Genomic DNA, 27,189 nt, shown 5'->3' with positions numbered 1-27,189 from the left:
GGCCTCTGAATACTCTGGAGATTAAACAAAGACATAAATTAAAACATAACAAAACTTGAAAAACTTGCTGGTCAGAATCTGTACTCCCATAGTATGTGTGAAGCTCTTGGTAAATACATTCAGTGATCTAGGTTTTATCTTTCTAGCCCAATATGTGCATTGCAGTCTTCAGTGATCAAAATGAGAGGAATGACTCTTTGACTAATTTACTGTATCTACCAAAGTTGGCTTCCTTCTTTTTAAAATTAAGATAACATGCCAAATATTATTGATATCACTGAAAATTTTATTTAATGTTTCAGTTCATTGATACACAATACATTATAGCCATAGTTACCTGGATGGTTTTCCCATTTTAAAGATGAATGTTTTGTAGTAATACTAGCATATGCTTCTAAAGAAATTCTATAATGGCTTAAAGTCACCCCTGACTTAATGGCATGTTAAGGTTGGTCACATAGTTAACCAGGTGTTTCTCCAGCAGGATGGCTGTAGAGTCCAATGGATGGGTTCTATGACAGCCTTCCTGCCCGGCAGACTGGGTAAAAACTTTGGCCACACCCCTTCCTTTGGGCGTGACCCCAGTTTTGACTCAGTCTCGAAGCCTGGTAGAAGTGCGAGAAGCAGCTCTCAGAAAACAAAAGGAATTTCACTCCAAAATAAGAGAAATCATTCCCTCTTCCTTCCAAATTTGAAAGCAAGTTCTCCAGTTAGCTGATAGAATCTTGAGGTGCAGCCAGGATCGCCGGAGTGGTGAGAGGGGCGTCAGGGCGGCTAGCAGGGGAGGTTTGAACCGGGGCCGGATCGCCCGATATCCGGCCCGCCGAGCAGCCGTTTGCCGCGGGGACCTACCCGGCCCGCCAAACAGCTGAGTGGCCGACTGCGCTCGGCCGACCAAGCAGAGACGCCGCTCGGCGCTAAACAGCTGAGCGGCGCGGGAAGCAGCAAACCGCGGCGCCGCTCGGCATCGATCAGCTGAGCGGCGCGAGAAGCGCGCCCTGAACAGAGCAGAGCTCTGGCGCCGTTTCTTTCTCCTCAGCGGAGAGGCGCAGCCACCTTAAGGCCAAAGGAACTTTCCTGTTGCCGAACTTAGAGCTCCGCCATTGTTTGAGCCTCGTGGCTTCCAGGGCTACTATTGGGAGGCGGGGCTTCCTCCAATTCGCCATTTTGAACAAGCGGATCAACCTGCGGTTTTCCTTTGTGGGTGGGGCTACCATCCGGATTCCTTTCCCCTGCAGATAAAGAAGGGATTCTTTATAAGATTGCCTGAGGTTACCTCCACACATTGGGGCAAGAGGAAGGAAGAGGAAAGAAGGAAGAGAGCTACCATCAGCTCCGATTGTGGTCTGCTGCCACAGCCACAGACAACGCCCCTTTTATTGCATTTGGCATTTTTATTTCTCTTCAATTCATGCGTTATCTGGTATTGCAATATCAATGAACCAGACTTTTTTCTTTTCCACATTAGTGATGTCAGGTGAGTTGTGGCCAGATGTCTGTCTGTTTGGATGGGAAAGTCCCACAGGATCTTGACTTGCTCATTTTCAAGAGCATTATCAATTTGGTGTTCCCGGTAATTTTTGCTGCATTCAAACCCAAACTTCTGGAAAAGCAAAAAGTATAATTTTGGCAACTCGATCATGACGTTGTAGATAATCAGTCTGAAATTTTGCTGCTGCTGCTGCTGCTGCTAATAATAATAATAATAATAATAGTAGTAGTAGTAGTAGTAATAATAATAATAAATAATTTAAATGTACATGTTGCCTGACTATCAGCAACTCTAAATAGTTTATAAATTGTTAAAAATATTTTAAAATAAGACAATATAAGAAGCACAAAACAAAATAATAAAAAACAAAGATGGCAGAGAGAATAAATCCCAGTGGAAATGGGAAAAGGGAAGAAAGGGGGCATCAATTGTCCTCACCAACAGCCTTCAGAATGGGGTCATTTGAATTTTGAGGGGAGCCTCATTCCAGAAGACATGTGCTATTACAAAAGAGGCACACTTTTAGAATCTTGCTAGGTGGCATAGTTTAAGAAACCCAGAACACATCAATCCTGTCAGAACAAACCTGCTAAGCAGATACTAGAAAAAGAGACATCCCCTCAAGTAACTATCTCCTATGTCCTATAAGACTTTAGAGGTAGTAAGAAACACCTTGACTCACACTCAGAAACAAACAGGCAATCAGTGCAGTTCACAAAGCAGAGGTTAAAATGCTATATTGCAGGCTAATTCTGCTGACTGCCAGAAGTACGATCCTCACTGGCTCATGGTTGATTCAACCTTCCATCCTTCCCAGGTTAGCAACATGAGGACCCAGATTGTTGGGGGCAATGTGCTGACGTTGTAAAGTGCTTAGAGAGGGCTGTAAAGTACTGTGAAGCAGTAGATAAGTCTAAATCCTATTGTTATCACTAAGCCCATGCCACTGCATTCTGGACCAGCTGATACTTCCAGGTGGTCTTCAAGAACAACTCCACATACAGAACAGTCAACCAATATTAGCATAATAAGACAAATAATTATTTAGCAATAACACTTAAACTTATATACTGCTTCATACTGCTTTATAGCAGGGGTCACCAACCTGTGGGCCGTGGCCCACTACTGGACCATGGCCTCCTGACCATTGGGCCATGGGACAGGCACATGTGCACATGTGTGTGCACAACCCCCTCACTTGTGCTAGCACTGTGGCTACAGCGTGCGAAAACAGGATGTCATGCTGTGGGGTTCAAAAATGGGCTGTCGCCACGCCTCAGACCATGAAAATTGGATGCCATGCCACAGGGTGCAAAAATGGATCACTGACACACCATGGGGTATGAAAATGGGCTGCTGCTACCCTGTGGGGCACAAAAATTGACTGCCGCCACATCTCGGGCTGCGAAAATGAGACACCATGCCTTGGGGTGTGAAAACGGGATGCCACTTCACGGGGAGTGAAGGTGGGATGCCGCCATTCTGCAGGGTACAAAAACAGGGCACCACATCATGTAAGAACAGGGCAGGTCTAGCGAGTATCATATGGGTACTAGCGTTGCCCCGTTTGCATTGCATTGGTGCTCCTGGCTCCATTCACATGTGTCACACACATGCAAAATGCTGCCCCTTCCCTTTCCCCCCGGTCTGGTGACTTCTGCTTTACAGTACTCTCCAGGCAGTTTACAGTGTCAGCACATTGGGTCCAACTATCTGGGTCCTCATTTTACTGACAGTAAAAGGTGAAAGAATATTTTATAGGGTTTATTAGGGTTATAAATGTTCTAGTATGATAGATTTCATTTTCAGCAGTGGAGCGCCATTGATAAAATAAATATCCAGACTAGAAAATTAGCTCTACCATGTTTCCCCAAAAATAAGACCCAACTAAAAAATAAGCCATAGCCTGATTTTTAGCATGCTCCTAATATAAGCCCTACCCTAAATATAAGCCCCAGTTAAGATCATCAGCCCTGGGGGAGTGGGTTTGGCCAGCACAGGAGGTGGCTAGCGCATGGGGGCTGATGGTGTCTGGCAGCAGCTGCAGTCTACACAGTGCAGGTAAGTCCAAGCACTGTGACCACTGGGCTGGCCTCCAAGCAGAGGCGTTGGGGGGAGGCAGGTGATCCCAATGCATGGCAGTATCAGCAGCAGGCGGAGGCAGAGGCATGGGAGGGAGGCAGGTGATTCCGACATGCCACGTGGCTACCCACCCACTCCGTCCCACTGTTTCTCACCTTGCCCACAGCCATGATGGGGCAGGCAGCTTCCTGCCTCCCCCCATGCCTCTGCCTTCAAAAACCTGTGGGAGACGGAACATCCCAAAAGTTGTGGGAGACTGAACAATGGTGAGCTACTTGGGAAAAGGAAGCCTATGCAATAAGATGGACCCTCTTAACCTGGAGGCATTTCCTAGAAGGGAGTAAAATCCCTTTCCATGTCTGGACTGATCATAAGAATCTTGAAACTTTTTAACTCCCAAGAGGTTATCTCCAAACAGGCATGCTGGGCCCAGCACTTCCATTGTTTTAACTTCTCCATCCACTATCTGCCTGGGGGGAAACAACTTCCTAGCAGACGCTTTGTCACGAATGCCACAATAGAACAGTGTGAAGGCAGAAGTGGTTAAACCTCCACTTTCCCCACAGCAACTGGCTGCCCCAACCACTACAAGGGCAGAGACGAAGAAACCCCCACCATTAAACAATGGGGTGATAGGGGACGAGTGGTTCAGCAGACATGAAAATCTCTGTTCAGTGTAAGATGGATTGGCTTGGGTGGGAGGAAAGTTGTATGTGCCTGCAAATCAGAGACTGAGAATCATGCAGGTCTGTCATGATTCAAAAAATGGCAGGACACTTTGGTTTTGTAAAGACTCTTCACCTGCTAAAGAGGCAATTTTGGTGGCCTTCCTTAAAGAAGGACATCAAAAGTTATGTGGCTAGCAGCCCTACCTGTGCTGCTGCTAAATGTTGGCAGGGAAAAATGCCTGCTTCCTGCAGCCGGTGGCAAGCCCTTCAGCACCCTGGAGAGAGATTTTATTGTCGAGCTACCCAAAAGTGTGGGAAACCCTGTCATTTGGGTTGTCACTGACCTGTTTTCTAAACAAGCCCATTTTATTCCATGTCAGAAGATCCCGACCGCAAAGACTTAGGCTAAGTTGTTTGTGCAGCATATTTATCACCTTCATGGTGCTCCAAAACATATAATATCCAATAGGGATGTTCAATTCACCTCCATGTTCTGGAAAGCCTTTTTGGACCTTTTAGATCATCTAGTCAAGAAAATAATGGAGCCTAAGCCTTTCCATGTTGGAGACAGAGTTTACCTTTCCACTAGATTTTTGCAGTCACTGCAGCCATCAAAAGAAGCTGGGGCCAAAGTTTATTGGTCCGTTTCCTATTAAACATATTATCAATCCTGTCATAGTGGAGCTGGAACTCTCTAAGAGTTTGAGACAAATTCACCCAGTAAACCACTATTATTGAAACCTGAGGTCACCTCCAAATTACAATCTATCACTACTCCAGCTCTTCAGCCTATTATGGTTGAGGGCGAGCAACACTTTGAAATCAGAGATATTCTAGATTCTCATAAACATCACAGCTCCACCCAGTATTTAGTGGCCTGGAAAGATTTGCCTGCTTTCCAGAATGAGTAGGTTTATAAAAGACATGTCAGGGCCCCTAGATTGCTTAAATGCTTCCATGCATGCTATCTCAATAAACCTGATTAATGTGTTTAATTTTGTTTTCCTTCCCCCCTTCCTAAGGGGTGGGCGGAATGTCAGAGCCCCTCAAATGTATTTGCCTTTAATCCTACTATCTTTCCCTTTCTTTGCTTTTACCTATGTATTTTCAGGGCTTGCTATAGTGTTGGGGGAGGGTGCTTACATGAGGTATAATGTTCGCTTTGCTCTGCTTTGTACAAGGTGCCCATCCTCTGGGCAAGAGGAATGTGACCTGAAAACATCTGCCTTATCTCCAGACAATGGAGCTGGAACCATTGGGAAATGAAAACAAGAGAGACCTCGAGAAGCGTGCTAAATCTCCAGCTTCTCATAACATGGTAGTACCTCTGGCTAGGTTTCAACTGGATGGTTGGACACTTGGGGGAGGAGTTTTGAATTGCCTTTTTGATGTAATACTTTACACACCAAATCTTTAGACCTTGCTTTGCTCTCTTGCCATCATTAACTCTCAATAAAAGTTCCTTTTGAGACAATGCCTGTTTCAAGAGTTCTGCTTTCTTGGGAGATCTAATTGAGGCAGGTCCTTACAAGAGTGCTCCTAATCTCTGCTTGTTACCTGTATAAAAGACACTTGTCCACAGAAGCAATCAATCAATCAGATACCAAACTCTCCAGGCAGCTCTGCAAGATTCAAGGTAGCTGAGGCCATAGTCACAAAGAAAACAGTTGGTAACACACTACGCTGTGAAGGACTGAAATCCTGAAGCGCCCACAAGGTCCCCCTGCTCAAGATAGTACATGTACAGGCCCATCTGAAATTTGCCAATGTACATCTGAATGATTCAGAGGAGAACTGGGTGAAAGTGTTGTGGTCAGATGAGACCAAAATCAAGCTTTTTGGCATCAACTCAACTTGCCAGGTTTGGAGGAGGAGGAATGCTACCTGTGACCCCAAGAACACCATCCCCACTGTCAAACATGGAGGTGGAAACATTATGCTTTGGGGGTGTTTTTCTGCTAAGGGGACAGGACAACTTCACCGCATCAAAGGGACAATAGACAGGGTCATATACCATCAAATCTTGGGTGAGAACCTCCTTCCCTCAGTCAGGGCCTTGAAAATGGGTCATGGATGGGTATTCTAGCATGGCAATGACCCAAAACACACGGCCAAGGCAATAAAGGAGTGGCTCAAGAAGAAGCCCATTAAGGTCCTGGAGTGGCCTAGCCAATCTACAGATCTTAATCCCATAGAAAATCTGTGGAGGGAGCTGAAGGTTCAAGCTGCCTAACATCAGTCTCAAAACCTTAATGACTCGGAGAGAATTTGCAAAGAGGAGTGGGACAAAATCCCTCCTGAGATGTATGCAAACCTGGTGGCCAACTACAAGAAACGTCTGACTCTGTGATTGCCAACAAGGGTTTTGCCACCAAGTATTAAGTCATGTTTTGCAAGGGAGTCAACCTATTTCACTCATTAAAATGCAAATCAATTTATAACTTTTTTGAAATGTGTTTTTCTGGATTTTTTTTGTTGTTATTTGTCTCTCATTGTTAAAATAAACCTACCATTAAAATTATAGACTGATCTTTTCTTTGTCAGTGGGCAAACGTACAAAATCAGCAGGGGGTCAAATAATTTTCCCCGTCACTATATTTAGTCACTAAGTGTTGATACCAATTTGATGACACATAATAAGATTTACAAGAGGGAAAAAATCCTGAGTATGTTCTCTTACTACTTGCTGACCTTTGAGGGTTGTCTCTGTCTTATTCTTTAGTATGTATCTCACTTGTTTTTTCACCTTATACAGAAGGATCAGTTCTCATGGAGTGTCAGAATTCCTGCAGTAATTTGTTAAGCACCAAGTTCCTCACTTTTGCAAACTAATCAGACACACTCACAGATGTTCAAAGAACTAAGATTTTTAAAAATGATAATTGCAAATTATTATTAAATGTGAGGTATCAATAGTATGAAAAGAAATAGCATTACACACATAGCAATGTATCTCTTACCACTCTTCAATGTATACAGTGCCAGTGTGCAGAAAGCAAATTCAAGGGGCTTTCTTAAGATTGTCATGCAGGTTTGTGTAAATAGGCCTATGTTAGCTCTATGAAATGCCAAGCAGTTTACTGTGTACAAAATTATCTGGGAGGAATAGTTAATTTAAAAATGTTTTTCTGCATCCTATCAGAATTTCTATGCTGCATTAGCAAAATATTGAGCAAAGTGTAGATATAGGCTGGTGGCCCAGATTTGTGGCATGCTGTATAGATGAGCTGTTATTTCAGAGGGGGATGCACAGAAAGAACCCTTGCCTAAATAAAACATGTTGTGGAAGTTACTATACTGTGGTGATGTGAAAGTATCACAATGATCTAATATCTAACTGGTAGTATATTATAGACATAATAAAAATATCCCTTCCATCTATATGAATGTATTTCTCTAACATGATTAGCAATGGACAGGTTATAGATCTTTTTTATTGTGTTGGCCTACTATCTCTATTAAGTAATAAATTCTAAGAAAAGGCATTTCTTTGAAGATGTCAAAATAGACCTTTTGTTCTGTCAGTTTCTATAAACACTCAATCTCTTCAAACCTTTTCCCCTTCTTCTCTCTTTCTTTCTTTCCTTCCTTCTTTTTCTTTCTTCCCAGGACGGGACACTAATGTATTAGTCTACATTAAAAGGAGGCTGGCAATGTGTGCAAGAAAACTGGGGAGAACCAGGGAAGCTGTGAAAATGATGAGAGATGTGAGTTTGGATTTGTGTTAATATTTGTCTTTTACATAACTAGTCACAATCATAGAGAGGAATTTCCTTTTGCTATAGAACCAACCTATCTACATAAAACAGTGCTGGTATCTAGAGTGCTTAACCTGCTTTCTTTTTTTCTGGTCCTTTTCCTATCATCCCCATATTTCTGTAGAAGGTGAACGATTTGTGCCCTTTATTGTTTATTGCTCCTGTCTTGTCTAGTTATTTTTACATGGAACTTCATATTAAAATCTGATTTTTCTTGTGAATTCAACATCTATATAAGGAAAATCTGCAGAGTCTCCTATTGCTGTATTATGAAAGGTATGAAGAAGGACACCATTAAGCAAAGAATCATTCCTGATTTTACCATAAACATATAAGCAGAAAAAAGATTAGTTACAATATTTTAGAAAAATTGGTATGTAGTACTGAAGAAGGAAGTTTATGTGACCAACAGATGCATTTCAACTCAGCCCCCGAGGCATATGTTGTTAGTTATGGGACAGTTTTGAGTGTGATTTTAAGGAATCTTGCAGATGCATAAAGTACCCAATCCTGTGCCTTTTTTAAACTTGATTTTGCCAAAAACAAAAGGAAAAAATGCATTGTTGAAAATCAGTGATTTTGTTATCCCCTCGAGGTACTCTGGTAGCTTCAGGCAGGCCATAAATTGCCATTTAATGAATGAAAAAAACATCCATTTCTTAGAATGAAAGAAATGTGAATGCAAAGTAATGCAATTAATTTACAATTTCAAAAGGGTTAAGAGAGATGAAGGGTGTCACAAATTGTTCCGCCTCCTGCACAGTTTTTCTGTTTTCAGGATGAGAGACAGCATACAGTACTTTAGTGATCAAAATGTTAGAGTGGTATCAAGAAGTCTAGTGTCAGCCATGTAAACTTTTTGGATTACTTATTGCAAATTACTCTTTCTCAACCCAACTTTTATTGTATAGCTGGAATCTTATCTTTAAAAGTAATCCAATCTGCTTTACCTCTTCTTATTCCTCAATTTGAAGAAACTAAGTTCCTCCCTTCCACTATCTAGCATGGGAAAAACATAAAAACATTTTAGTATTTTGATTTTTTAGTATAAGGAGTCCTTGCTTAAGGAATTGGAATCTCAGTTATTGAACAAAGCAGTTGTTAACTGCTTAACTCTTGGCACTCCTGATTGTGGTCATTAAGCAATCTTCTGGCTCATTAAGCAGATGGAGCAAAAGAACTGCTTAACAAAAGATTTTATCTCTATGCGGAGCTTCATATGGAGCTGAAATCCTCCTGGCAGGCAGCGCTTTCCCTTTCAATGTTCCTTCAGCCCACCAAAGGATTTCAGCTCCCCAGCACACACAGAGGGGCTTTGTGAGGCTGCAAGAACCAAGTTGAAATCTTCAGGATTTTAGCTCTGTTCTGCAACTTGCTAAAAGATTTCCCTTCTCTTCCATGCATTCTTCCAGTTCCACAAAGGATTTCATCTCCCTTCGATTCATAACCACAGGGAGTGTGGTATTATCAAAAGTGCTTTAGAGCAGGGTTTTTCAACCAGTAGTACAGGTACCACCTGTGGTACATTGGCACCTGGCAGGTGGTATGTGACTATCCTAGAAAAGTAGTGGGGGAGGGGAATGAGCTGAACCAGTGGCAGCACCGCACAAGCCTGAGCGAGAGATGGCTGGAGCTGCAGGGCTGTCAGGGCTCAGCAGAAGCGCCAGGATCAGCGCCAGGCTCCAGCTGGAGCTTGGCGCTGATCTTGGTGCTTCTGCTGAGCCCTGAAGAGGCACCGATCAGCTGGAAAGCAGCACTGATCCTGACACTTCTGCTGAGTCCAGAAGAAGTGCCGATCAGCTGGAATGTTGCAGCATCTCCAGGGTCTTGTGATTTACATTCAGATGCTTGGCAACTGATACATATTTTTGATGGTCACAGTGTCCCAGGGTCATGGGAAGTGACCAAAACCTGCTGCAACCACCCAACAGATGAGGGGGAATAAAAACCAAACACCTCCACCCCACCCCCACTGCCAATCCTCAACAGAAATGCTCACAACAATGAAAACCTTGGACAGGAGGAAGAACGCTGCCAGGTGGGCAGGCAGGTGTCTTGCTCGGCTGTGGCTTGGGGGGCACTTTTTCAGTGCTGTTGTAACTTTGAACAGTCACTAAGCGAACTGTTGTAAGTCGAGGACTACCTGTACTTTATCAAGTTTTTGACACCTTGCTAGGTGACTGGTGGTACTCGGATGTTGCCATATCCTAAAAGTGGTACAATGGGTGAAAAGGTTGAAAAGCCCTGCTTTAGAGACTATATAGCATTCTTTCCAAAGGTGTCATTAATCCAAACAGTCATTAAGTGATTAGTTGTTAAGCGAAAACTACCTGTAAAAAATTAAAATATTGTAGAGAGGAATTATGTCATAGAAATCAAGACAAAAATTTTGAGCGACATGCTTTTAAAAAGATTTGCTTTTTTAAAAAAAAGTCTATAGAACTTTTTGCTTTTTACAAAAATCAGCCAAAAATTTACAGTAAAGCCAAATTGCAATTAAGAGATTAAATGTGCCAAATCTGATAGAGCTCAATGCAGGGCTTTCAATGCTTGTTTAATTTCTTATTTAAAATGTACATAATTTGTTTGAGTGGAAAATGTAATGAAATTTGCTGCAAAAATATGTCCTGGAGTGATAAATATATATGTCACTCAAATTTCATTCAGAGGGGTTGATCAATTTTTATGCAAAAGATAGAGTGACAAGAGGCATTAACTCTTTTTGTGAATTTATTACAGCCAACAGGTATGGAGGTTTCAGAGAAATACAAGTAATAAATATATTTATGTTTTCTTTAAAAGAGAGTATTTCTTAAACCATTTGAATAGATAAGATAGCCATAGAATTGCTTCTATGAATTGTTTCATAGAATAAAGTTTCTGTGAGTGAAGGAAACTGAAAAATTAAGCAGCATTTCTTCTTTCAAGACTTTCCATACTTGCAACATTCTTAGATTGGGATAATTTATATAAATCACAAAGATCCATTTTTTGGGGTAATTTCCATAAATATTTAGGTCAGATTCTCTGGTATTGTTCAACTTGTCAAAGTTGTGTGTGTGTGTCCTCAATGAAATTTTAAGATGTAAATAAGAAAGACATTAACATGTCAAAATGTTGTTATTACCTAATAAGTATATTGGATGATATTTTTATATAATGTGTTTGCATAATTGTGGAACACTGCAATCTTTTTCATCAATAGGAAAACGAAATGGAACCTGAGATTCTTAAATAAGATATAATATACCATACAATCCTATATGTATTCAGTAGAAAATTATTTCCTAGAATAGAATAGAATAACAGAGCTGGAAGGGACCTTGGAGGTCTCCTACTCCCATCCCCTCTCGGGCAGGAAACCTTGTACCATTTCAGACAAATCGTTGTCCAATCTCTTCTTTAAAACTTCCAGTGTTGGAACATTCACAACTTCTGGAAGCAAGTTGTTCCACCGATTAACTCTTCTAACTGTCAGGAAAGGTTGCTTCTCTTCTTGATTAGTTTCCATCCATTGCTTCTTGTCCTGCCCTCAGGTGCTTTGGAGAATAGCTTGACTCCCTCTTCTTTGTGGCAGCCCCTGAGATATTGGAACACTGCTATCATGTCACCCCTAGTCCTTCTTTTCATTAAACTAGATATACTCAATTCCAGCAATTGTTCTTTATGTGTTTTAGCCTCCAGTCCTCTGATCATCTTTGTTGCTCTTCTCTGTACTCTTTCTAGAACAGGGTGTCAAATTCAATTTCATTGAAGGCCGCATCAGCATTGCAGTTGCCCTCGAGGGGCTGGTTGGGTGTTAGGCCAGGGTGGGTGCAGCTTACTGGGTGGGTGTGGATGGAGTGGATGTGGCCTACTGGGTGGGCATGGCCAGCTCTACATCGTTCATGTCAAGGGTGCCTGTGGGGGCCTGGGCAGGAGTGGGACAGATCTGAGGGTCTCTGGTAGAAGGGGACGGGACCGGGGCAACTGCCAAGGCATGGTCCACTGGAGGAGCCTCACTATTCCTCTCAGGCCATGCGGGGGGGGGGGGCTGGATGGTGGTGTGGGCTGCCTGGAGCCCTAGGCAACAGAGGTCAAACGCCCAGTCTGGCCCTCGAGCACCTGAGCCCCACTTCCCCAAGGGGATACCCAGCTGCACTTACCTCCTCTTCAAGGCTGCTGCTGCTTCTTAGCCAGGTTGCTCATATGGGTACGAGGGCAAAGTCAGAGGGAGGCCCATTCCCTCTCCATGGGAGGAGACCTGGCTTTGTATCCAAAGCTTTCTTAGCAATAGGATGGGAGACTCTCAGGATAGGCCAGGAGGAGGGGGCGGCAAGGGGATGGTGAAAGGGCAGCAGGGCAGGACTAAGGCAGGACTTCCCTCAGACCCTCCCTCTCCTTCTTTCCTTCTTCCCTTCCTTCCTTCCTAAGTACAGAGTGGTGGGAAAATATTTGAGATGAGGGAGGGAGAAAAACAGGCAAGAAACGCAGCTGGGGAGGTGTCACCCTTCCTGAGGAATGAAGAAATGCACCATCACCTGGAAGTTGCCACCACATGCAGTATTCCAAGTATGGCCTTACCAAGGTATCATAAAGTGGTATTAACACTTCACATGATCTTGATTCTATGTATGTTAATGCAGCCTAGAACTGTGTTGGCTTCTTTAGCAGCTGCAGCACACTGCTGGCTCATATTTAAGTGATTGTCCCCTAGGACTCCAAGATCCCTCTCACATTTACTATTATTGAGCCAGGTACCACCTATATTGTACCTATGCATTTAGTTTTTCTTGCCTGAAAGTAGAACCTTAGTTTTTTCACCATTGAATTTCATTTTGTTAGATAGCACCTAATGTTCAAGACCAGCAAGATCCTTCTGTATCTTAAGCCTATCTTCTGGAGTGTTGGCTATTCCTGCCAGCTTAGTGTCATCTGCAAATTTGATGAGTTCCCCATCTATCCCCTCATCCAAATCATTAATGAAGATATTGAAAAGTACTGGGCCTAAAATATCCTGGGGTACCCCACTGCATACTTTCCTCCATGTAGATGCAGTTCCATTGAGAACTACACAGTGAGTGCGGTTGGTCAGTCAGTTACAAATCCATATGGTGGTGATGCTGTCTAACCCACATTTTTCTATCTTATCAAGTAGTAGGTTGTGGTCTACTTTATCAAATGCCTTATTGAAGTCCAGGTAAATTATATGCACAGCATTCCTCTGGTCCACTAATTTTGTCACTTTGTCAAAGAACTGCTGCTGGAATTGGGTATGTCTAGTTTAATGAAGAGAAGGACGAGGGGGGACATGATAGCAGTATTCCAATATCTCAGGGGCTGCCACAAAGAAGAGGGTGTCAAGCTATTTTCCAAGGCGCCTGAAGGCAGGACAAGAAGCAACGGATGGGAACTAAGCAAGGAGAGAAGCAACCTAGAACTAAGGAGAAACTTCCTGACAGTTAGAACAATTAACCAGTGGAACAACCTGCCTCCAGAAATGGTGTATGCTCCAACACTGGAAGTTTTTAAGAAGAGACTGGACAGCCATTTGTCTGAAATGGTACAGAGTTTCCTGCCTGAGCAGGGGGTTGGACTAGATGATCTCCAAGGTCCCTTCCAACATTATTATTATTATTATTATTATTATTATTATTATTATTATTATTATTATTTTAATGGGAAATGGTCCCAAAATTTTGGTTCTAACTTCTTTGAGGGCTGAAGGGATTTTAGGTATTTTATTGACAGGTAAACTTTCTCTCCTACTTGAGAAGGGTTGGGTTCACTTTGTTTTTTATCTGCCTGGAATTTATATGCTTCCTTAGCCTCATCTAAAGCCTTTCTTACAACTGGCCAGGTATTTTGTAATTGTGCAATCCATTCCTTCAGGGAAGGGATGGTCGGTTCATTTGATGGAAGTTCAGGCATTGGGTTGAAGCTTTGTCCCATTGCCACCTGGAAAGGAGTGTGCTGGAATGTACTGTGTTGTTATAAGCGACTTCTGCGAATGGGAGTAGTTCAGTCCAATTATCTTGCTGGTAGCTTATAAAGCATCTTAGGTACTGCTCTAGTACTGAGTTCAACCGTTCAGTCCCACCATTTGTCTGCGGATGATGATTGGATGACAACCTCTGAGTGGTCCTAAAAGTCCCAGGAATGCGTTCCAAAACTTTGATGTGAATTACACTCTATCCGAAGTCAACAAATGTGTTGGACAAACAGCTTTGCAAGTGTCTTTGCATTGGGGATTTTTTGGCATGGGATAAAATGTACTTGTTTAGAGAACAAATCCGTCACGACCCAAATGACTGTATTCCCCCCATTTTCCGGTAACTCCTCAATAAAATCCATAGAAATTTCTTTCCAAGGCGCTGATGGGGTCACTACTGGTTGCAACAAGCCTGGGGTCTTCCATGGTCTTCTCTTAGCTGCAGCACAAATTGGGCAACTAGCCACGTACTGTAGCTTTCAATGTCCTTTTTTATCGATAGTTACCAAAACTGCCGTTTCACTAGGTGTAAAGTTTTTATGAATCCGAAATGACCAGCTGATTTTGAATCATTGCATAGCTGCATAAATGTCAGTTTCTGGCTTTTTGGGATGTACAGCTTCCCTCCCACGCATGGCAAACCATGGGTCATAGGTTCTTGTGGCTTAGGAACCATTTGTCGGTTTCTAGCACTTTTTGAATTCAATCCCAGCTTGACTCGCTAGGGGCTTCTGGAGTTTGGCTTGTGCTTGGGTGGTGACTTGTGCTGCTAATTGTTTTGATGGCATGAGTGGGTCTGTTATCTCTGTTCTCTTGCTGTTGTATTGGGGCAATCTGGACAATGCATCAACTAAGAAATTCTTTCCTCCTGGTAAGCGCTTTAGAATGAAGTTAAATTGGTGGAAATGCTGTGAACCCACAGAAAGAAATGGAAAGAACTGAAATAGATCCCCCCAGGAAAAGAATGGGTTCTGACACCTAGCTTGTTTTCAGATCTACATTCCAAGCAATGATATAGATTGACAAAGTGTGAATAATGATTCTCAGTGACAACAATATAGTGAGAAACCCGGAAATAAGTACCAAAGAAAACAATTGTGTATTAAAATCAGGAACTCCTTGTAAGAATGTAGGAAAAAAAACCCCAATCAAATTACATGACAAAGCCTAAAAAGAGATGTCATTTTGGGACTGGGATGTCAAACTAGATAGCAAAATAAGTTGTATATTTCTCTATGGTTTTAAACAAGGGTACAATAAATAATTGTTTATTGTGTAAGAATTTACAGAGAAAGTTTAGTTTCAATAACTGTCATCCTATAAGGCTACAATGTAATTCAGTTTAGTTATTTAGAAATTATCCTGACAGGTAGTCCTTTCCTGCTGAAAGATTTCAACTCCTCTCCATGCATGGAGGGAAATGCTTTGTGGTAACAGTGAAATCTTGAATTCCATGTTACAAAAAAAAGACAAATGTAGCTCAGTATGTGAAGCACATTGGTGTTCTTTTTTATTGCATTTATTTTAAGACTCGTGGGATGGTTTTTGTACAATCCAAAATCATTTTAATCAGGTAAACAAGGCACTTTAAAAAGAGATCTTTTCTGATAAAATTGTTATTGGTTTCCAAGTCTTTGCGTCTAGACAATGTACTTTTCTTCTTATTCTTTTCATGTCTTCTTTTAAAATAAGGAACAAAAAGATTGATAAAATGAAACAAATATATATTTTAATTTGCAATGAATTCCTTGTTTTATTTGCTATCTCAGAGTTTAGTAAGGGAAGCACTTTCAGTTAGATTATTTGCAACCTACCATTTATGTCATGCATTTTAAAATTTGATTCTGTTGTTTTACTCAGAGTAGATCATTGTGGCTTTTTGTTTCTGCAATAAAAATGAGCTTTCATTAATCATTCTCCCGCCTTCTCACCATCCCAAGCATAAAGATTTCTACATGCATAGAAGTTGCTTTAAAAATTATAATAGTTTTGTGCTCCTGTCAAATGCAGCCTACATATAATCACAGTTCTTCACAATTGGACTAAATTGTTACCTTCTCTTTCAGGACCAGAGGTGTCCAACCTTGGCAACTTTAAGATTTGTAAACTTCAATTTGCAGAATTTCCCAGCCTCATGCACCCCTGTTTTAGACCAACTCTTGGAGGATATTTTTAACCAAGCGATGAAAGATTGAGTTTTTGCAATTCATCTATTTAGGAAAGTGTAGTTTTTCCAGTCCAGTTTTGGTTGTTCTTTTCTCGCTGTTTTGTGATACAGATATCTTAAGACTTGACAGGACATTTATTTTCATTTTAAAACATTTTCTATAATAAGCATAGTAATATTTAAGTAAATTTTGGAGCTGGCTTCAATGTCTTAACTCAATCCTGGAAAGTTAATAATGATAAAATTTGAATATTTCAGTATAGATATTTTGACCCTGAATAAGAAGGATTATGCATATTTCATCTAGTCAGTCTTTGACTTTTCTAGATACAAATGGCTCTGGAGAATGCAATTGAATGTGCTAGTAAAATTAAAATATTCCTTTCTGATCTTCGTAAGTAAAATTAGGAATACAAGAACTGTTGCTGCATGATTAAACAAATGATTATATATCCCTAGAACAAATGTCCATATGTCTTGAATGGGATCAATTTAATTTAGCATATTCTTGCTGTGTTTTGATAATTACATTTTTTAAGCCAGCTTAGTTATATTTTGCTATCATTACTCATCCATATAATTAAAGTTTGTTGGTTCTCGAGAAATCTTTTAATGGCAGTTGTTTTATGAATGTATTTCTTCAGATGGGTCTTGGATGCTATCCACTTCTTGATTTTTCCATCATTTCTCAATTCTTTGCTCCTTCCTTTTTCTAATTTTTAATTGACTTCTGGAACCCATAAATAATGAGGAAATATGTTAGTAGAATGTAATACTACAAAAAACAATTTTTGGATGTTTTCATTGTTTTATTAATTGTTTTAACTTTTCTATAGTTTTAAAAGCCACCCAGAGTTACTTGGCTGGGATGGCAAGCTATAGAAATCAATCAATCAAATAAACAAATAAAACATCTTTAACCTCTTTCCTATGGTCCCTATCAGGAAATCATATGAAAATGTCTTATTTTTTTTATAAAAGTTTTATTGATTTTTTAAAATTACAGTCTTTAGTGCTTAGTGAACAACAGTTGTCTGGGTTCAAATATTTAACATTAGCTTCTTCAATATAAATGAGTTCAATACTACACAATCCAGTGTTTTTTCCCTGATCATCCTTTCTTCTCCATATTTTTTCCATTTTCCCCTCATTATACCATTACAGTTCTTTGTACTGTTAATGTATACAAGGTTAGATATAAGCATCTTCATCATATTTTACTAATATCATACAAATAATAATATCAATTCGTAAATCAATAATGTCAATTCATTAATCAATATCCTGTTTTTTGTACTCTTGTTAAGGTTTGATTTCCCATCAGTATTTGAAATATCTTTATCAGTTATGATTTTTTCAATATTAATTACATTTATATAGCTAAAAGTTTTATTCAAATCAATCCTCCTATATCAAAAAAGAGAAAAAAATGCTATCTTAATTCTAAATCATATCTTTCATTATAAAAGTCTAATTATATATAAGGGTCATCTATTCTTTCAGTCTTATTCAAACAAGTATTTAAACATATAATGCCCCCTCTAGGTCAAATCTTCTGATTTTAAATCTGACTCTCACTTTCTTTCTTTGCCAAGTCGCTTTCCAAGCCAGGGCAATTAGATCACCCAGGAATTTTCTTTCTATTTTTGTAAAAATTGCTTGGCATGAGGAAGACAATTTAGGTAGGGTATTTTTTGGCGGAAACCCGCCCATTTATATTCCTTAAATAACTCCCACCTCCTTTTCTCCCTCCATTTTTCTTTTCATTCCCTGTCTCCCAAATTGTGACATTTCCCTTAACAGCTCTATATTCCCTTTTTAAAAATCTTCTTCCTCTCCATCAGATATATTTTGCAGACCTAAGGGGTAAAAGGTCTTTTGCATTTTCATTGTTAGGTCTTGCAGTATTTTGTTTGTATATAGTTGTTTATATTTCCCCTCTTTTATCTCTACCTCTCTAAATCCATTTCCTCTGTTTCATCTTCTGATTTCTGGATTATTTGTTCATACTTTGTAGTTGTTATATGGGAACTTTCTAGTTGTAGATTTAATTTGGAGATTAGCTCATTTATATTGTCTAAATTGTTTTTAGTCTCATTATGATTTCTTTTTATGTCCTCTTGGTATTCAACAATTGTTTGGTGAATTAGTTGTAGTATAAAATATATTTCTTTCTGAAAGGTGTTTGTTTTTTCTTGAGGCACCAATCCTGGAGATCGTTTAGTATCACCAGACTCAGTAAGAGTAGATCAAAGTTTCCTTTAGTTTTCTGTTTTTTATATGTATCCTTTATAATCCAATAGATTCCAAAGTATAGGTTCAGTTCTGAAAGCAATATTTTATAGTAATCCTTTGTCTCAAGTATCCAAAAAATTGTCAACAAGGCAAGGTTGTAATCCACAATGTTTGAAGTGTTCAAAATGTTCAACCTGTCTGAAAATAGCTCAAAAATATCTCCCAGCCAGGCACACTCCAAGGTTAAATTTTTCTTTCTCTCCCACTAGCTCTTGAAGTTCAAAGTCCAAGCTCAGTAAATATTTATAATCCAAGAATGTCAGGGTGATAAGTATGCCAAAATATTTTCCTGTTCTCCCAAGCTAGGAATCACCAAGCAGCCAGGAAGCAAATTGTATTGCTATACACAAATCCACCACTAGATGTCATTCAAAGTTTATTTTCCACTCTTAAAACAAAGGATTGTTTTCTTATATTTCGCCTCAATGTTTTTTTTTCAAAGAGAAAATCTTAACAATTATCTCAGTTCTCAAATTTATCAATAATGTAGCTTTATGTTACTTCAATATTGTATGTTTCTATCCCCCATAAAATTAAAATGCCGCTTCCATTTACATTCAGAGGTTTTAGCTTCTTGGGAGCCTTTGCAGGAAATTCAGTTGTAAAATAGTAAGGAAAGAATCAATATTCTCACCCAGTTCCAAACATGCTGTTTACAATCTATTAAGTAGTGGTTTTTTTCTTCTTCAGTTGTCAGCAGCTAATGGCCGACCACAGGAATGTAGTTGGTCTTTCCCCTGCTGGTTTGGAGAGCTTCCCTTGGATCGAATGGAAACACCTCTCTGTGATCTCTCTCTGGAATCAACAAGGCACCTCTCCTCTTCATCCCCTTTCAGGGGGATTTTAGGCCCTTTTTAGGGCCCCAAGCAGGGCGAAATCGAGCACGAAAGGCAGAGCTCTGCCTTTCTGCATTCCATCTCGCTGGGATTCAAGCCAGAAGTCTCAGGAAATCATATGAAAATGTCTTAATAAGGCATGAGAAATTGGGCTTAGTTTATCTTAAAGCTAAGTATACCCTGCTAGCATTTCAGAATATCCAGTTAATCCAAATCAGGTTCTCGTTATAATATATGGAAGCCTAGTTAAGCCCTAACTCATCAATTTTCCATTCTCTTGGCTGCAGGATAGAAAACAGCTTAGTCTCTTCGATCCATCTAGCTTAGTACTTGCTTTACTAGAAAATTTCAGTGCATTGTTTTTAATGCAGCTTTTCTTGGATTTATTAAACCAACCATATACTGTATGTCTATGGATTGTTTTCATGTTCTAAGTTCAGAGAAGGGTGGGATGAGATTATTAAATGTGAATGGTCATTATAATTTTATTTTATATTTGCCATGTAAAATACCTGCTAAATATTAAGCCTACTTTCTTTCCTTCTTTATAGTTGATGAAGGAATTCCCTCTTCTTAGTATGTTCAACATCCATGAAAATTTGCTAGAAGCTTTGCTGGAGTTACAGGCATATGCAGATGTTCAAGCTGTTTTAGCAAAATATGATGGTAAGTGAAGTAGCTCTTTATATACCCTGATACTCTGTGTCTGTATGGATATAAAACAAAGGAGAGCAATGTCCTTTAACAAAATCATGTTTAAGGAGGGAAAGGTCCATGTTCTGAATTCCTTTTTCTTTGTATTGCAGAGTTTTCTTAAGCAGTTATAATAAGTTGTAGCTTCCAAATAATTTCATTTAATTTATGATACCTAGTTTTTAAATGTTATAGTAACGAAGGACAATTACTCCTTCCTCTCATCATTCTATTTTTTTCTTGGTGAACTTCAGTTTTACTAACTCTTCTATGAGTTTGTGAGATATAAATATTTTTTGTCAGTGACTTTGTACCTTTTTGTTTTACAAAAAACCTAAGGTGAAGTTATAGGACCTAAGCAAGAACTATTTATTTCTTCCATATTTTCTTACTTTAGAAGTGCTACTCAAACTGTTGAAAACAGGTACAGATAAGAGTTTTCAGGAAGCCTTGGAAGAAGAAAATAAGTGAATGAGTCATTTTCTTCCAGCAGCCTCCAAAATTGCTAACTGCAGAAACTACAAATGTGGAATCTAAGATTGCTTCTGGCCAGAACAATTTCTCTTTCTGTTGCATTCTTCTTAGATAGCTAATTTTTAAAGGACATCTAAAATAACCCATTTTTTAAAACTTGAAAGTATCCATTTTTATGCTAAGCCACCCATCAATCTTTTGCTGTAGGATGGCATATAAATGAGGTTTTTGAGCAGTATGTAAATTAGTACATTGTTCCTTATCTTTATTGCCAGTGTTAGATCAGTACTTCAATCCACAGACTCTTACAAAGCAGCACACTGTGACATACTTTGTGTGAGGTTGCTGCTAAAAAAGAATTGCCACAGGCTTGAATAAATAGAAAAAGACTTAAAATAAAAGCTTAAAACTTAAAATGTTTTTAAGAGACTGAGAAATAGTGCCATAAGTGCCACTGGGGCACTAGGTCAATCTCCTCTAAGCATACTAATTTAATATTTTTTCACATTTCTTAATTGAAGTAGCCTTCTAAGATGTTCTTTGGTGCCTGTTCCACTAACATAAAACCTGTTTTCAGCAAGATTTCTCTTCAACATATATAGTACTCTACAAGACATTAAACTCCTCCAAAATTTGCTGTGTGCATTCTGAGAAATTCAACTGCTGTGATCCTCAATATAGCACTTAGGGATTCTAGGAAAAGAGGCCCCCATATGTCACCTCTATATTTGCTGTCCCACTTGATTTTTTTTTTACATTCTATATTTTGTAAAATAATAAAGAATTTGCAACATGAAAAGTACCTTAGGCATAATTTTTTTTTCTAAGAGTGTCCTGGTCTATAAATGAGCTTCATAAGACTTCATAGAAATTAAATGCTTGAAGTATTAAGTGCTTGAAGTTAGAATTGGAGAAAAATCTGCAGCAATATAAGGCACTAGAGGGAATTGCATTTTGATAAATGTCCCCCATATGAACCAGGACCTTTCAATCAATCAATTTATTATTGCAGCCAAAGGCCAACACATAAATTAAACATTCAAATAAAACCAAACTAAACAGAACCAACACAAGAAGACATAGCAATATATGACAATTAATGATGTAATCAATGGGTGACCAAGGTCTGCCTAGTTTTACATAACAAAAACTAGCTACCTTCAGAAAAACTGAATTATACCGACCTGACAAAAATACACTGAGTATAGTCTAATGCTGGATAAAAACACATAATAAAATTAATTATAAAAGATTATTAAAAAGATCTAAAATATTTATGTTTCTGGCGAATCCCCAATGCTGCTGCGAAGAATCTAGCCATCTGCGCCATGATCACTGCCTGCTCGTCCTTAAGCAGCCACTGGAGATAAATACTTTCCAAACGATCAGGATACTTACCAATTATGGAGAGGATATGTTTTTTCCGAATAACTCTGTAGAAGGAACATCGAAGGAGTATGTGTCCAATGGCCTCCACCTCTCCTGAACCATAGGAGCAGACTCTTTCAGCCAATGGTGTCTTTTTATACTTGCCATACAGGACAGCCGATGGAAACGCATGGCACCATACAAGCGAGAATGCTTTCCGGTGGTTTACTGACTCCAACTGGCTAAGATACTTGGTAGGTGTAACCATCTATCTAATAGAATCTAGAGCCAGAAACAGCGGAGCCATACCTAAGTCTGTTTGCCTCTCAATGTCCTGAACCAGGACCTTTTGAAAATAGACATTTTGCTAGAAAGCGCACAACTAGTCCTCAGAATTTCAGATATGTCACATTAGAACAAAAAGTATGGGGAGAAGGACCCTGCCTAATTGCATTTTTCAGTTGTCTTCAGACATCTATTTTGATTTACTATTGAAGGATTTTAACTGCCTTTGTTCTGAAAGACATTGCTTTTATAGCAAAAATATTCTAAGAAAAAAAGAAGTTCTGGCTTTTTAGGTAGCAAAAGGGTGTGTGGAAAGATACACAAACTAATGGAATGGATTACATAGAAGTGACAAAGTGACAATTGCTGAACTACAAAACCTTAATTATGTTTTCTAGTAACAGTAGATATCTTATTGTAGGCATTGCTTCCCTGTTGATCTTGACTTGTTGCCAGGTGCACCATATGAATTGGCTATGTAATTACATATTATTTGTTTATAAATAGGGCACTTGCTTGTAACAAAATCAAAACAATGAACTAGAAGTGTCAGACAGATTTAGTAAACTCTGGTTTTAAAATTTAATAAAATTCATGCTATCTATTTATTTAATGGGCTTGGAAACCATTTTTATTCATAGACTGCTCTAAAGACTCCAATTGTATAATAAAGATTAGCACAACCTAAAGCTGCAAATGAATATGCCTCCAGCTTCTTCATCTTGCAGGAAGTAAGCCTGAATTTGTTCATTCCTATCCAAACCCTGACAATCCCAAAGCACTAGGACAGTGCTTTGACCATATATTCTGTTTGGCCTGAAACTGAGATGAGCAATAGGCATCATGATATTTGATCCTGTGTTGATGAATCACTTACCATTGCTGCTTAAACTATGGAGCAGAGAAAGTTGAACACTGTGGGACCTTTCAGACTTGACTTTTCCCTTCCCATCACCACCAATTGAAATAGGTCCCAGAGAATCTATAATACTATCTTTCCTTTTCCAGTCCCAGAGACAGTTCAAAATGGCTCTATAATTGATGTGATAAAAGGCAACTGAGAAGTTGAAGAGGACTAGGAATCTTGCCATATATCACCCACCAGAACAATTTGTGTGTTCTTGATAAGATACCCTAGTGTGAAACCCATCTAAAAAGAGTCCAAATAATCCATCTCATCTAGAGCCTTCCAATCTCAGCTCTAGCCCCTCCTCAATGATCTTTGCTATAAAAGGAAGGTTCAAGACTGGGTGATGGTTCTGCCAGCTATCTGAAAACCATCAAGCAATGAAAACAGTGCTGTTTTCAAGGTCAGTAACAGTACCTCTTCTCTCAAGGATGCATTTGCTGTCATTCTAACCCAGCATCCTTTCATCAGCCTAGAGGCTTTTACAAGCCATTAGTGAAGGTATCTAATCACAATGCACTGATGGTATTACCAAGACCACGTCCATTTCTTCAGGATGAATAGACTCAATTTCCCAGATAGCTTCACAAGGTGAAATATTTTCATCTCAGCTGAATATGACTAGCTAATGTCCAATTCTGCATGGATCTAAACTGCTTTATCATTCAGTTATACTGCAAATCATGATTAATAAATATTATTAGTGTTGAACAGTCTTGATTCAATAGAAATCCCATATTCTAAGAGAAATTCCAGTCTTTTCCATGTACCTGACACAGCCTTTGCACTCCAATCATCAATATCATCCCTGTAAAAGTTTCCCAAATGCACAAAAAGCTTTTTTCATGAAACATAACAAGAAGACTTAATATAATACAACAGCAATACAGTATTTCTATCTGTATGTATGCACATTTTATTATAGTTAAAATAATCTAAAACATTTAAAATATTAGGTCTATCAGATTAGGCAACCTCTTGATGGCAGCAAAAATGTATTGAAATCCCAATTTTATTTACTTTTTATTGGTCATATGAATTTTTTGTAGCCCTGATATTATTATAAGAGTTGTGTAGGATGAATATAAAGCCACAACTTCAGATGTTGTTTCTAGTGTCTGATACAATATTCCAACTGCAAAGAATTCAAGTTAAGCATTTTGTTTCTATGATGGCCAGACAGGAAAAAAAATCAGAAGCAACATGTGAGGACAAGAATTCCCTTATTTAATTTTTTTCCCAGCAGCTAATGTCCAGAAATTTACGATTGAGTAGGCTGTTTCGTGTAATGTTTGGTAGTGTTTGCTATGGTATTTGAGTTCTGAACCTGGAAACTACTTGCTTCTTTCTGTTCGTTTATGTATTTTTCTTGTGTGGTTATTATGTTTGCCTGACATTTAGGACTTTGATGATGGTAACTGGCCATTTATCTTGTCTATTTGCTGTGAATATGAAAAGAACAGAATATCAATTGGTTAAATAAATAATAAGGGCAACAACAGTGAAGTTACAGCAGTTTCGATGCACAAATTGGATGGTTTGATTCAAGGACTAAACTTTCTAAGTACTGATGGTTTGAGATTGATTAAGCATATTCTATTCTGGTAAATGATAAAAAGATCTATTGATTGATATCTGCTTGCTTCTCTGGCCTCTTTTTTGCTTTTGTCTCTGGAGATATCTGCACACAGATGCCAACGAGCTTTAAATGCATTACTCCTTAAATTTCAAAGAACCTTAAGAATAGTTGACTAATGGAGACTATACTTAAACCACAATCATGCTAAATATATTACATTTTTCTGTGAATTTATATATAGTCTCATAAGATAGATAAGGATATGCATCTTAGTTTAAGGAAATCATAGATGAAGGAATCTGAACCTTTATCCACCTAGCCTATGGGTAGATTGTGACTTCAAATTATTCTGCCAGCCTGGCTCACTTCCAGTGTCTGAGTCATCCCTGTGAGGAAGGAACAAGGATAGAGAAACCAAAGAATGGAAACCTTAGATTTATGTATCAGTGTGCACTGATTTGTGAACACTGTTGATATTTCAAGTAGGCTACAATACCACACGCAGGAGCAACAAAATTTATTACCCAGTGTCCTTCATCCATAAGGCGTTTGAAAATTGTGGACCCATGTTATGAAAAGATAAATACAATACTGCAGCCTCCCCAGATTTGGTGTTTTTCTTTGCCTACACTGGATGGGAATTGTGTGCTCTGTGTTGAGGAAGACTGCAGAATGGTAACTAGTTACTGGATTAGCTTTATTTATAAACCAACAAACTGTTTAATTTTTAAAATATATCTTGAAAAATATATTCATGCTATCTATCTTAGCATTTAATAAGGTCCAGCTCTGTGTATGCTACATGTTGTTTGATGAAAGCTTTGGCCCAATCATGTCCCATACTGAGTAAAGACCTGGAGAAAATCCCAAGGATGTGATTTTAGATGTCTCAGTCTTTTTCCATGTGGACTGAAAAAAATTCTTCATACCATAGTTAGTGGGGCAAGGCCAACAAGGAAAAGGGATCTTTTAAGCTAGTAGTTGGTATGGTTACCCACACTCTAGCCTCTACTTTCATGAGGCCTGTCTCTAGCCTTAAGATAGCATTAGAGACACATTTTGGGGCTTGAAGGATTGATCTTAGTAATTTGGACTGGAACAAGTTCTAAAATTAAAAAAGGGACCCAGCTGAGCATCATAGAAAAGTTGTGCTATTGGCTTGACTTTAAATAATTTGTATGTAATGTAATGGGCACCCCTTTTCCTGAGGAATTTAAACATGGTAGATGAACTCCTTCAAGCATTTTCAGCAACACAGTCACTGTAGGGAGTCCCAATATTGTCAGAATGTAGGACTACTCCAAGATTTTTAAAACAGGAAACCTGCTCGAATTTATTGCCATCTATCCTCCAAGAGTGATTTTTGGGCCTTTAGGCAAATGCCATGATTTTGATTTTCTGATACTTCATAAAAGGTTTTCCCATTTCATCAAATTAACTTCTACTGAGTATTGATAGCTGTCTATGTCTTATTCTTTATCCTTTCATTTTCTCTACTGCCCACTTGTAATAATCCATCTTCGGTGCAGACATAGAAGAACCATACATTTTTAATTTTATTTTCTTTCCAACAGATATAAGTTTACCAAAATCAGCAACAATATGCTACACTGCTGCCCTTCTCAAAGCTAGAGCTGTCTCTGACAAGTAAGTTTGGAAGAATTCCTGCCTGCTGAAATTTTACTCTGTAAATGTGGCAAAACATTTTGCATAGTTGAAGGTTATTCATCCTGGCAGGAAAACATTAGGGCTGCCATAAATATGCAATATATTTATTACCAAGAATGGATACTGTGGGGACAATGAATTCCATATTGTTTAATTGGAAAAAACAGCTAGCCGCTTACTTTCTGCAAGCAAAAGAAATTTGAATGCAATAAATGTAATTCTGGCAACATAGCTTTACCAGCAGAATAATAAGTGTGGTGTTGGACTGGGAAGGGGCTAAACTTTATTTGAGGTAGATAGACCAAGTGCTTACTGCATAAAAATTCCTGGCAGGCAAGTGATGGCCTTTTAACTTGTATGTAAAACATAACTGTGTGCAGCTCTGTAAAGTGTCTGGCCCTCTCATATGGTTGCTGTCAAAGCACAGCACCAGACCCAAGCCAGGGTCTGATCAGAGGTGGAAGTGAACCGATCCCAAGCAGTAGATATCCCATCATCGCCATGCTTTCTGAGTTCAGCCAAGTGGGTGGGGAGCAGGCTGCATGGGAAAGTCTGCTTTCCTTCCTGCTTTTTTCAGAGAGTTTGCTATTGTAGTGTATGTGCACATCAAGACATGAGTAATTTTTTTTTCTTTCATTCTTTTTGTCCTGTAGATCGCCAGTACCAACTGCAACATCTTTCCTCCCTACACAGCGACTCCAGCTTGGGAGGGCAGGGCTACGTTTGTCACAGCTTTCCCTGTGGTGGCTGCCTGCCAAGTACAGCTATGGAGTTAGCCGTGGGGTGTGAGGTGAGAAAGAGATTGCATGGTCTGGGTATTTTTCTCCCCATCTTCCACTCTCTGGGGCAGATAATATTTGCCCTCTATATGGGTACATGGTCAGGAATGGATGCAGCTGGGAGCAGATCTGCTACTGCTGCTGCACCAGGCTTTCAACTCAACTTG

At 39.2% G+C, this 27,189-nt stretch overlaps 1 protein-coding gene across 4 annotated transcripts in view; it reads left to right on the top strand.

The window, feature by feature from the left end:
- Window positions 1–27,189, top strand: part of ST7 (suppression of tumorigenicity 7) — a 132,486-nt gene that overhangs the window by 85,774 nt on the left and 19,523 nt on the right. For 3 of the 4 annotated variants that reach the window (XM_039337002.1, XM_039337003.1, XM_039337004.1), the window contains exons 8-10: window positions 7,852–7,949; window positions 19,821–19,935; window positions 26,150–26,222. In XM_039337002.1, coding sequence (XP_039192936.1) covers window positions 7,852–7,949; window positions 19,821–19,935; window positions 26,150–26,222 — 286 coding nt within the window. Of the gene's footprint in view, window positions 1–7,851; window positions 7,950–19,820; window positions 19,936–26,149; window positions 26,223–26,896; window positions 27,034–27,189 lie in introns of all 4 variants that reach the window. The other variant, XR_005556012.1, reaches the window with a different exon arrangement.

This window comes from Crotalus tigris, unplaced genomic scaffold (assembly GCF_016545835.1).
Source record: "Crotalus tigris isolate CLP2741 ecotype Arizona unplaced genomic scaffold, ASM1654583v1 scf7180000017667.1391209, whole genome shotgun sequence".
NCBI classification, from domain to species: Eukaryota; Metazoa; Chordata; class Lepidosauria; order Squamata; family Viperidae; genus Crotalus; species Crotalus tigris.
This window is presented reverse-complemented; position numbering and strand designations above follow the sequence as displayed.